Source organism: Sesamum indicum, linkage group LG1 (assembly GCF_000512975.1).
Source record: "Sesamum indicum cultivar Zhongzhi No. 13 linkage group LG1, S_indicum_v1.0, whole genome shotgun sequence".
Taxonomy (NCBI): domain Eukaryota; kingdom Viridiplantae; phylum Streptophyta; class Magnoliopsida; order Lamiales; family Pedaliaceae; genus Sesamum; species Sesamum indicum.
In genome coordinates this window covers 477,799-490,294 of record NC_026145.1, presented here as the reverse complement: position 1 = coordinate 490,294, position 12,496 = coordinate 477,799, and the positions used below count along the sequence as shown (strand labels likewise).

At 34.3% G+C, this 12,496-nt stretch overlaps 1 protein-coding gene across 1 annotated transcript in view; it reads right to left on the bottom strand.

The window, feature by feature from the left end:
* The window catches only part of LOC105155888 (nudix hydrolase 3), a 13,535-nt gene extending 7,588 nt beyond the window's left edge, over positions 1–5,947 (bottom strand). The window contains exons 1-7 of the mRNA XM_020696892.1: positions 5,713–5,947; positions 4,779–4,958; positions 3,406–3,483; positions 2,157–2,253; positions 1,041–1,174; positions 553–648; positions 460–472 (exon numbers count right to left, since the gene is read on the bottom strand). Coding sequence (XP_020552551.1) covers positions 460–472; positions 553–648; positions 1,041–1,174; positions 2,157–2,253; positions 3,406–3,483; positions 4,779–4,958; positions 5,713–5,804 — 690 coding nt within the window. The 5' untranslated portion in view covers positions 5,805–5,947. The remainder of the gene's footprint in view (positions 1–459; positions 473–552; positions 649–1,040; positions 1,175–2,156; positions 2,254–3,405; positions 3,484–4,778; positions 4,959–5,712) is intronic.

Sequence of the window (12,496 nt, the reverse complement as noted above, 5' to 3'; positions counted from 1 at the left end):
CTGTGAGGCACGAGGGGAATGAAAAGTATTAAATAGCACATGGCATGCAATCCATGAGGTAGATACTTTCTCCACAGAAATAAATTCTATTGTCATGGATGTCAGTTGTTTGGACTGCACAGCCAAATTCCAAGGTGCTGGTGTACACACAACCAGAGAACAAGCAGTCAACTTAATGAATAATCATAATGGGGACAAGACCTCAGAGATGTTCCTTAGACCATCACGGAGGCAACAGAAGCAACTATAAGCAGATATACCATCACTAACCCTTTTGTACCGTCTACTCTCATAAACAAATAAAGACCTTCCAGATATATTTTATTTTCTGCCTACAAACAAGCAGTCATGGATTACACGATTTCTTTTCTGCCTCATGCCAAATCTTTTCTAAGTAACTAGGAAGTGGAGACTTGATGAACAAAGTTGGCATTCACCAAGATTCGACAGCGTGCTGACTTTGTTGCCGTGCACACTGAAATATGGTGCTCATTTGAATTTGGAACATATTTCCTCAGCAAGGCAATCATAGTAAGGGGAAAAAGTAAAGTAGAAAGACTTAAAACCTCCGCTTCAAGGGAAACACGAGCATAACGGTTCAGCTGTTTTTGTAGAGTCAAAGCGCGCACTTCATCATATTGTTTGTACCTAGAGATATAGAAGTCTAGCACATTAGCATGAATCATTATCCATGAACTTTTATGGGAAAACACACAAAAAGCAGGCTAATGCACAATTAAGGAATTAGCCGAATTCAATCCGGGCTATAGTAACAAGCAATAACCTGTAATCCACGAACATAAGAGGAAACAAGCCTCACAAATCCTAAATGTCTTGAAACTACTCTTCTCACGTCTATACTCTTACAATATGTACACAAACTGATTTTCAGTTCCTAAAACGTACCATAGGGATATACATGATAAAAGGAGAGATATTTTAATTAACAAACTGTTCGAGCAGGGAAGAAGAAAAGGTGAACTACTCAGCAGAGAAAATATAAGAAGAGAAATGGGGAATCAAAGCACTTCACGCCCTACCTTTTTGACAAAATTTCGAAGATCTGACCGTATTTCCCATTTACATCATAAGTCACATACTGAGGATCTTCTTTCGCAAGCAAGCATCTATACTCCTTTACAGATATGTACTTAACAGCTGAAACTTCAGATTCCTTCAAACAACAAAAACTCAATCTGAGATTTCAGCAAGTTCATGTCAGCTAGAACACATTATCAGAGATGAAGCTTAAGAAGGATGATGAGAAAATAACAGGGATAGCATTTTCACTGAAAAATGGATTCTCAGTTAAATTATAGCAAACGCTGTTTCTAATAACAAACTTGCTCATAACAAACGTCTATGAGATTTCCTTACAGAGTTGTTCTGCAACAACTCCAAATATAAATGATTTGAGAGAAAATTTTAAAGACACAAGTTGGAAAGAATAACTGCTTGTAGCAGTCTTCAAGAGGTTATCTTACCAGATTCAGCGAAATATTATGATGCAGTGCTGCGAGCAGATATTTTCTTAGCAGCTAAAGGAATTGTAAGCAAAATACAGGTGATCTAAGATCTGGTATGCTTATAATTAGTATGACAATAACTGTCAAAATGCTTGCACAGGGATAGCGACTCGTTATTAGAACGAACTGGAACTCACTTATAATGATAAAGTGCAGTTTGCAAGTGGAATAGGAAGAGTTTAGGAGAAGCTATCATGAGAGAAGTTTAATGTGAAATTGTCAACAGAATATCTACATTATAATCTATACTTTCAATAAAATGAACTAAAGGGCTCCTCAATAAAATATCTTATGGAAGTGGGTTTGATTTTTGTGAAAGGAGTAACATGAGACGTAACATGGCCTAGAATACGTTGTAAAATAATCCTTGATGGATGCTTCTAAGATCATATTACAAATTCAGGCCTACAGGTCAACTACCAGAACGAGCTCAGTCCTTCCCATTTCATAGTAAATATACCAGTAACAAGGAAAAAGATACAACAAGAAATTACTTTGTCGCAGCATGACAGCAAAAACATCAAAATTTTATTGAACAAGACCACATTTGTTAACAAAATAGAAGGCATTATTAGATAACTTAGAGTAAAGTGTAAAAAGTTCTTTTACTGATTACATAAACCTTCGTACCTGAAGAGTGAAGGCCTCCAATGGAATTGGATCTACTACCGTGACAAGATAGACATCATTGAATTCGTTATTAATGAATTTTCCATCATTTAAGACACTACAAGAAAAAGTATAAATTTATCATACATCAAAGACAGCTCTGGATGCAAAATACATGTCTCAAATTCGAATAAATAATTTGACCAGTGTAACAAGAACAAAATTACTTCAGAAAATTTGTTAATTCAAGGAGGTAATTTTGGCATGAAATTATGAAGCGATGATTCAACAAGGGACATGAACTTATTAGTTCCATAACCTGCAGAGATGAGAATCCATAAGTTAATTTATCTCTATCAAGTACAATACTTCAGTGATTGTTAAAGTCAACAAATTGAATGTGGCATACAAACATCATGTGCTAGAATCAAATAAGATATCAGAGGTCTAAAATCCTGGGGGAAATACTTAAATAAACTGCCTCATCCAAACTAAAGAGAAGCACCAGATAACGAACACGTACCAAAACACAGGACAAAGAACTCATGTGACTTTAGTAATCTAATGGGTTGTGAAAAATACTCAGACTGCTGTAAAAGATGAGTGTTACTCTTTTCTTCTCTTGAACTTTAGTGTTCCATCCTCTACCTCCTCCTACCACCATCTAAGTAGCTTCGTAAACCATATGCCTATGCTGTGCACGTATAACTTCACTACTCAAGTTCAGGGCTTCAATCCATTTCACAATATAGCTCTCCCACTTTAATCTAATTCGATAATTTCAATAATTGAGAGATGTTAAAGATTGAATGTCACTCAAGCGTGTAGGAAGGAGAAAATATGTTGTGCAACTCCTAGAGCTAAATCACAAGTAAAGAGGTCTGATTTATTTGGTAAACTACCATCAAACAAAATTTGCTTACAATTTTCATCTATGCTCCGAACAAACATTCTTTCATCAATTTCTTTTAATGTTCTCTCAGACTCTCTTCTGAATGAGATTTCCTGCTTAACTATTCGAGATATATTGGATAAATCAACTTTAGATTAAGTACAACAACCATGACTGCAGCAGGAAATGAAAATTATACTAACTTCTGGAAGTTTAAATTCTAATGACTATAATGAAAGAAAGACAAGCAAACTTCTGAAAGCAAAAATGTGTAGAGGTCCAGAGAAGGTCCCACTTCTTGAAGGCTGGTAATAACAACTGAACGCAAACAGGATGAAAAGTACAACCGAAAACTCAAATTGCAATTCTTTCACAAACCTCTCTTGAAGGAAAACAAATAGCAGTTCAAATGCATCCTTCGGAAGTAAAATACCAAGCTCTTCATGAAGCTCCCTCCTGTATGCATGAAAGTTTTCCTTCAAATATAAGTGGTCTTAACTCACGAAACAACTGGATCATCAAGAGTACTTGAATCGAGTTAAAAGACATTAAACAGCCCAGGAAATGCTAATTCTACTGTTAAAGACAAAGAGGAGATTTGATTTACTCATGCATCTAAAAAAGAGATAGAAATGCACCATCCCGATAATATTAAGATTGTCCAAGTACAAACATATAATAATTCCAGTATGCAATACATATTTCACGTTCAACCTTACAACATTATATGGTAATTTCAGGTAGAGTTCATGCGGAGTAGCATCCTTTTTTAAGGGAAGTATGCACGATATTTTACCATCCTTATGGTCGGGCTTTTCTTCAAAAGACAATTATGTAATATATCGAGAGCAAAGAAGGAAACGATTAACAAAATGAAAGAATGTTCAAACATATTTTAACATCTTACCTATCTACTACTGATGTGTGAACACAAAACAGAAGCTGCTCAAAGAAAAATTAATCAGCACCATTGAATTTGAACTTGTTATGTCTTCAAGTCAAGTATTAGAGTGCCAATCCAGTAACTTATAAATGGATTACATGCATTCTGATGTACGATTTCAAGACATGGCATCTCCATTATAGCTTCATGTCTATTCCAACAAGCAATATTTATATTTCACTTCATTTCTTGGCCAACCTTACACTGAATCTTTTTAATTCAATTAGCATAAGACATTTTACTATGAAGCAAGTAGGAATTTACTACAAGAAGAGAGAGAGAAAGAAAAAGAAGAATTGGGTTCCCTGTAAGATATTTCCAGTTTGAAATTTTCTATCTAAAAACCGTGTTTTAAGTATTGGACTACTTACTCAGACTGAGCTTCTCGAATTCTGAAATTTCAGTTAATAGTGTCGGTAGATTAGTCAGGAGTATTGTCATTTTAGACAGATAATGCGCACACTTGGCAATATTAACATTCATTCCTGATGCTTAGCTCATAGTTCAAAAAATCAAGGACGTGTTAGATGCCCATGCTTGCCACTATGATCAGCTAGTATCCATGAAACAATGCATGATGAAGATAGATGGCCTCTTCAATCAGTAGAGAGAGAATATGGACGAGAAATGTATAAGAATTTCCTGACACTGTAATAAGAAAGATGCTCATGGGTCAGGACCAAGAGGTTCCAAGCAGTAGAGATATGATGAAAAGCACAAGATTCAAAAGTCACAAACATTTGCACTGGCACATTTCATCTAAAACATTTCAATCAGTTAACCTATACAAATGTATGCACACCAGTACCTCGCTGAGACAAGAGATGAATCGCCAGCAGAGATATGACCAGCACTAGAAATGTCCCAAAACCCAGGCCAGGAATCTTTGCAGTCAGAACGTCTTTGAAGCAGGACTTCTTGTGTGCTCTCAACAAATAACCACACATGAACAGCTCGATGGTAATCACCATCTCTATGGACGTCTCTCCTATAAAAACAAAAGCACAGATAACTACCACCGAAACAAATTAATTATCATACCTTGGTGGTTCCACAAAACAAAGGCAGAACAAAAAGAATAAGGATAAAGTTTGAAACTACAAACAACCGATGATTAAGAAAGCATCCAACATATTGATAAACTTGTTCACTTTTCAAACATAGTAAAAAGTTGAGATAAAAATCAAGCATGGTTCAGATAAATCTAACAAAGTTCGCTAATAAAATGAATAAGCAGTCATTGTTTAACATTCTCAAGTTAGCAATACTTGCTGTTCTATAACACCATACCACCATCAAAAAGAAAAGAAAAGGTGGGCTGGAATAAACCATTCCAATTTCTGAAGCAAAATGCATCACAGTATGTGCTTTCCAATAACTCATTCATAAACTTCCAGTTCAAATTTTCTACTCCAAGAATCAATACAACCCTTTACGTCAAGGAATCATTAATCCAAATAACCAAAATCAGTAAAAACAGTTACTTTCACAACTCTGTTCAATTTCCAAGGAAACCAAGAAAAGGGAGAAAGAGAGAGAGATAAAACAAAAACAAAACTGATGTACGCTAAATCATCATCCCCAAGAAAAAAAGAAAAAAGCAAAACCACTAAGCCCATATACATAAGAGCAGAAGTGGACATCAATGAATCAAAACGATGATAAAAACCAGGACGCAAACTCATTCTCTTGTTCTTCTTGGTGTTCTTGTTTCTTCCTATGTTCAAGAACAAAGGTCTTACCTGGGCTTCGTCATACCAGTTCTCTCTCCAGTTTTCGTGAGAACATCAAAATACTCTTCTTGGATTGCTTGCCCATTCATGTGATCAGCCATTGCCTTGCCCTGTTTGCGAGCTACAGAGTACTGTAACAATTTCAAATTTTTTAGAATAGGGGAATAATATATAAAGGATGGTGAGAGGGTGTGTCTCCACTTCCATAATCCATTTAGAAAATCAACCGAAAAAACATTTGGCTTGGTGACGTCACACATAGCCGGAGTCTTTCTTTTTTATATTAACTAACGGACGCGTTCATCCTCAGTATATAATAAATAAGTTTTTATATTTTTTATAAATATATTATAAATAAAAAATATATATATTTTTTTTTAAACAAATTAATTGACGTGTCGTGTTTGTTATAGAAATATAATTATTAGTAATTGAATGTAGCACATTCAGTACATATGCACAAATTACAATAATTAAATATTATTTTTGAGCATTGGCGTGAGCTGCTAAGCTAAGGTCGGAAAGGAAGAATGGGTGGGCTTACAGGCTACCTATTTCCTCAGCCAATAAGAGATTATATCTTCAGCACAGAGCGAGGCTTGGAATATCTAAGGGCCACAACTCCACCCGTAACAAAAAGAGAATCCAGATATGGACGACCACAATCCCAACCTTACCAGCACCAGAGGTGTACTAATCAACGAACCCTAAAACCCTACTTTCTTTTCTGACAAAATCAACTGTGGCCACGACATCTTGTTAATATTGATTGAGTTTGATGGACTTTCATCCATAAACTTAGACCTCGGTAACCTTTGTTACCAAAGCGTCACGACAGCATCCAAAGGCCACCTTTGGATTCTTAAGTAGAGGGGAAAGGAGGTTAAAAAAATTTATTGTAGAAAAAATAATAATATAAAAATAATCATGACAAAAAAATAAATTATTATTTAAAAAATAATTTTTATCACTTGTAGATAATGGGAGATATGTGGAAATTTGTGAAAAAAAAAATATCAAAAATAACGGAGACACCAAAGAGGTGTTCCCCTTAATATATACTAGTATTTGTGGCACACATGTTTGTGCAAATTTTACAATACTAATTAAACGACCTCTAATTGGCTGAAGAAAACAAAGTTGGAATAATGGAAATATTATTATTTATTAGTTACGTATTATTACCATTTTTCTATTTTGAGTATTATTATTTTTTATATTATTTAAATATGATTCAAACAAATACACGTGGAATTATTAATTTGATAATTAGATAACTTTGTATTTTATTATATTTTTATTTTAATGCACCACCATATATTTAAATATTTTCTCAACAAATCATGTGAAGTTATTCGTTAACTGATAAGAACATCAATCATTGATCTTATAATATTATTAATATTTTTATTTTAATAGATTACAATCTATTTAAATTTTTACTCAAATAAATAACATGATTTACTATTATATATAAAACATTGACGACGTTGTTTATTTATTTATTCATTCGTTTATCAACGGGAATGATTAAATTAAATTTCTTCCGACAGATAGATCTAATTTTAAAATTTCAAACTCTTATTTATTAATACCCCAAATTTGTTTTAAAATTTAATTCATTTATCATTGGATCAACAATTTATTAGTCAGAAAGATTGCTAGGCATATTATCACATTGTTTTTATTTATTTTTTTCGAGTGCACGTGTCACACTGACACTCATGTTTTAGAATCTGAATTATAACTATCAAGAACCAAAATAAATTACACATTAGCAAAAAAAAATTACTATCTACAACTTTCATAGTTATGAATTAAAAATCATGGTAAATAATTTTTATTGATCACGATTAAAGAAAATTGATGCAAAAATATAGACTTTCCACCAAGAAAATGTTATTTGCCATGGTTAAGAGTCGTGGTAAAAATATTTGCAATGATTTTTAGCCACCTTCGCAGATATCATGGCTAACAACCGTTACCTAACCATGGTCAGTGAATATTTTGTTTTTAACCATAGCAATTAGGCATGGTTAAAGTTGTATTTTTTATAGTGAGAAAACTATACCCACAAATTCTTTCGTTTATAAATTTCATAATACTGGAATAAAATGTTGTCTTAGAGTTATGATTGTCAGGTTTAACGGTTGGTCATGACTCCATGATAAAAATTTTAATAGCTTTCAACAGTGTTCCATCGCATGTGTACGACCACGAAAAAACTAAGAATCAGGCCACAATTACGCTATCAAAACTCTAAAATACTTGCGAAAGTATCTCAACTCATAAAAAAAATCTATTAAATGTGCCAAATGAAAAGGATGATCGTCCTTTAAATAGTTTAAAGAATGACTATATTGAAAACTTAAGTGACGTATTAAATTCTAATAATCATCATAATAAAATTGATATTAGTTACGCCACATAAATATAAATTATAATGACCAAATTCTTAGTAAATCTCATAAAGTTATAATTAAATTATTATAATAATGAGGTCATAAATATTAAATTAAACCAACACATTAAGTTAAAATAAAGCGTTGAAAATCATTTAACAATTTGAAAAAATTTAAAATTTATTTCCAACAATCATAATTTCATGTATAATAATTTTTACAATACATATAGTTATATATAAAAAAAAAAAACTATATAAACTCAAATCACCCAATATCCAGTATGAATCTTTAATTTTAAAATAACTAAATAATCTTCGTATGATATTGCAAACGAATAAATTATCTTCTTATAAAAGAAAAATAACAATTTAGCTCTCTGTATTTTTTATATATCTTTTTTGTGTTTTTAAAATAATATAATTTACCTTCCTGCATTGCATCATTTTAAAAAATACAGCAAGTAAATTATTATTTTTTTATAAAAGAATAATTTACTTATTTGTAATATCATTACATTAAATCCTTTATTAATAGTATAGATTGTTGTACAAGTAGCCCACCATATCACCATTGATCTATAGCTAGAACCTCCCTCGTGAAGTACTCTTGGGTGCTGGTCCCTTTAGTTGAGTTCTCGACGACAACACCGAATGGGCGTGTGCCATTTCTTACAGCACTATGCTTTAGTACTGCTAATTATCATACAAGCTCTTGCATTATAATCCATTTAATAAATTTTTTTAGTAAAAATGAATAAGACAAATTTTATGTTTATCAATATAATATACATATATCTTATATAATGGTTGACATCTATAAAAAGTTTATATTTACTATTCATTGATGTATATGTTGACATCAAAATATTTTTGAAATAAATTTATCAATTAAAATCGAAATAAATTGTCTGATAATTTACCAAAAGCTTTCGCAATCATAAGATCTTGATACAACATTTCAAGGCAGCATGCTATAGCTTTCCACAAATCAAAAGGAGATTGCACATCTGATTCAAGAGCAAACTCCAAATTGGAATCTATATCCGTAGAGAAGAATTTTGAATTCAGATATTTTTAACTACGTATATTTAAATCAATAGATCACATTTGGTTCATATTATTTCTTGTCTTGTAATTATTGTTTGTAGGCATGAAGTTTGTGTGAACAAATTTTTGGCACTCTCAGTGGGATAATCTCTGCCCATCATCCCTTCCTTCTACATCAGAATTCAAGATATTCCTCCCAAGCGCTCAATGGCACCAAAGAGGATCCAAGTGTTGTAATTTGAATTAAAATTAAATGTGAAATCCATATATTTAAAAGGAAGGAATTGGAATAAGATCATATCCCATATAGAAATATGATGGGAATAAAGTGGCATTCATGTTATATAAGGTGAATGTGGGGGAAAGTGTTTTTAAACTCAAATGTATCCCACATGGAAAGTTTATTAAAAAAATAAACTCCTTAAATTAAGTTCAAGTCCAAATTGTATTTGAAATGTTATGTAGACTTGAATGAACATGGGGTTACTCCACGTGTGTGCATTGCCTTTGTTGCTCGCCTATTCAAGCGTTGTTGCAAGTGTTAGGGTGAATGTCTCAATCTCAAGATATACATCTTTTTGTAGCAAAAGCATTTGCATTTAACCGAATATGGACGAAAAAAGATATTTTTAGTCAAAATGGCTTTGAAATTGCATTTAAATACTTTGACCTACCGTTTCTTATTCGCCCGGTCGTTTCTAGCAGTTGCTGGAGGTTTTTGGCCATTTTCTGACTGTTTCAATTGGTGATTTAATGTCTGCTTTAAATGTGTGTTGATTGCCACTGTTTGGAGTGCCTATAAAAAGCTGAGCCTCCCTCATTTTACAAACACACCTCTAAAAAACTGAGCCAACTGAACTCGATCCCAAAACTGCGAAGATCGCGCAATGGACTGAGCGGGGTCAAATAGGCAGAGGAGTTATTTTGTCAGCATTGTCAAATACGCTTCTCGATATCTATTGTTCTGACACGTACACTGCAAAATCTCTATGGGGTGAGTTGGATAAGAAATATAATACTAAATATAGGCTCAAAAAGTATTCTGTTTCCAGTTCATGAGGTATCAGATAGTGGCGGGAAAGTATGTAGCTGAACAAAAGCATTTGCATTTAACCGGATATGGACATTTGCATTTAACCGAATATGGACGAAAAAAGATATTTTTAGTCAAAATGGCTTTGAAATTGCATTTAAATACTTTGACCTACCGTTTCTTATTCGCCCGGTCGTTTCTAGCAGTTGCTGGAGGTTTTTGGCCATTTTCTGACTGTTTCAATTGGTGATTTAATGTCTGCTTTAAATGTGTGTTGATTGCCACTGTTTGGAGTGCCTATAAAAAGCTGAGCCTCCCTCATTTTACAAACACACCTCTAAAAAACTGAGCCAACTGAACTCGATCCCAAAACTGCGAAGATCGCGCAATGGACTGAGCGGGGTCAAATAGGCAGAGGAGTTATTTTGTCAGCATTGTCAAATACGCTTCTCGATATCTATTGTTCTGACACGTACACTGCAAAATCTCTATGGGGTGAGTTGGATAAGAAATATAATACTAAATATAGGCTCAAAAAGTATTTAGTTTCCAGTTCATGAGGTATCAGATAGTGGCGGGAAAGTATGTAGCTGAACAAACTCATGAGATTATCAACCTTGAGCATGCTTTGTCTGATGCCGAGATGAAGCTTCTTGAGAAGTTTCTGGTCATGTCCATAGTGGATAAGTTTTCCAAATCTTGGGAAAGTTTTGGCATGACGCTCAAACATCAAGAAAGGGAAACTGTCTCTGGATGATCTCATGATCGCGATCAATATTGAGGAAGAACACAAAAATCAGACCCATAAGATGCTTGTTGAGCATCAACCTAGGGCAAATTTAATAATGAGAAATAAGAAAGTGAATAAAATGAACCCCAACTCAAAAACCATCAATAAAGACATAGCCGTCAAAAAGAAAAAATCAAAGGCAAACAAACCCTACTGGAACTGTGGGCAGGTTGGGTATTGGGCCAAGAATTGTCCTACTAAAAAGGTCAAGACTGCAGACAACCGTCAATATGGTTGTGTCTCACGAGGCGTCTTCCGCAATGCAGGGAGAGGGGCACCTTGTGGCTAGCAGTTCACAGCAAACGACTACTTCCGCCAATAGCAACACAACAACAAAACTCCAGCGACACTAGCACAGCACGTCGATAGGAATAGAAACAAAGATTGCAACGGCAACAATAACGATAAGTAATGTGCAATAAGAAAGTAGATAATTGAGCACGAGATTCAGAATGTGGATTTCATTAGATAGCAAATTGCATTACATTATACAAACGATGCTAGCGCAAGGGGATCGCCTTGAGGACTAGCACGCAACACTACACCAAGCTTTGAGAACTCATTTCCCCCTATAATAGGCTTAAAATGATTTTTCCTATTGACAGCAGTAGATACAAAAAAGGTTGAACATCACACCTCAGGAGGCATAACGTCCCACTGAGCAAACAAAAGCATTTACAAGCATACAAGATAAAAGACCTAAACCTAAAACTCTAAGACTGCGAAAGTCCAACGTTTGTCGGTGAAGGTTGTTGGTCGATCGGGTTGAGCGGCTGCTTGGTCGAATGTGCGTCAAGATTTCCGAGTGCGTGGGCAGCCCTTGGCATTCTCCCCTACCTGTGATAGATCCAACTAACCGGCAACACTTACCGGATTCGGAGAGAAAACAGGAGTTGTAGCAATGAAAATAGGAGAGAAAAATGAAATGGATTCGGAGTTGTTGCAAGTACAAAGCTCCGGTAATCCAAGAATAAGTTTGGTGTCGGCTCAACTGACCGGCAGCACTTACCTAGCGTGGAGTCTTTCTATTAAAATCGCACTTGGTCTGGAAATGAAACTAAAGTTCATTAATGGCAAAAGTGTTAAGCCGAGTGCTGATGCAAAGAAATTCGAGCAGTGGCAGAGAGCTAACTACCTAGTTACATCATGGATACTTAACTCAATTTCCAAGGAGATTGTCGAAGCCTTCTTGTACACGACTTCCGCTCAAGAATTGCTGTTAGAACTCGAAGCTTGCTTCGGAGAGTGTAATCGACTGCAGATATACCAACTGCAGCGTGAGATTTCATCTATGAAGTAAGGTGAGCTTTCACTAACATTGTATTACACTAAGTTGAAACGGCTTTGGGATGAGTTAGCTTGTGTAACTCCGATTTCTGAGTGCACGTGGTGCGGGAAAAACTATTGCTGATCTGAAATTTCGAATAGCATCTCTTCAATTTTTTTACATGGTCCACGCAAACTTTAAATATTTTTGCAAGAATACCTAGAAAGTTGCATTATTTTAAAAGTCCTCTAA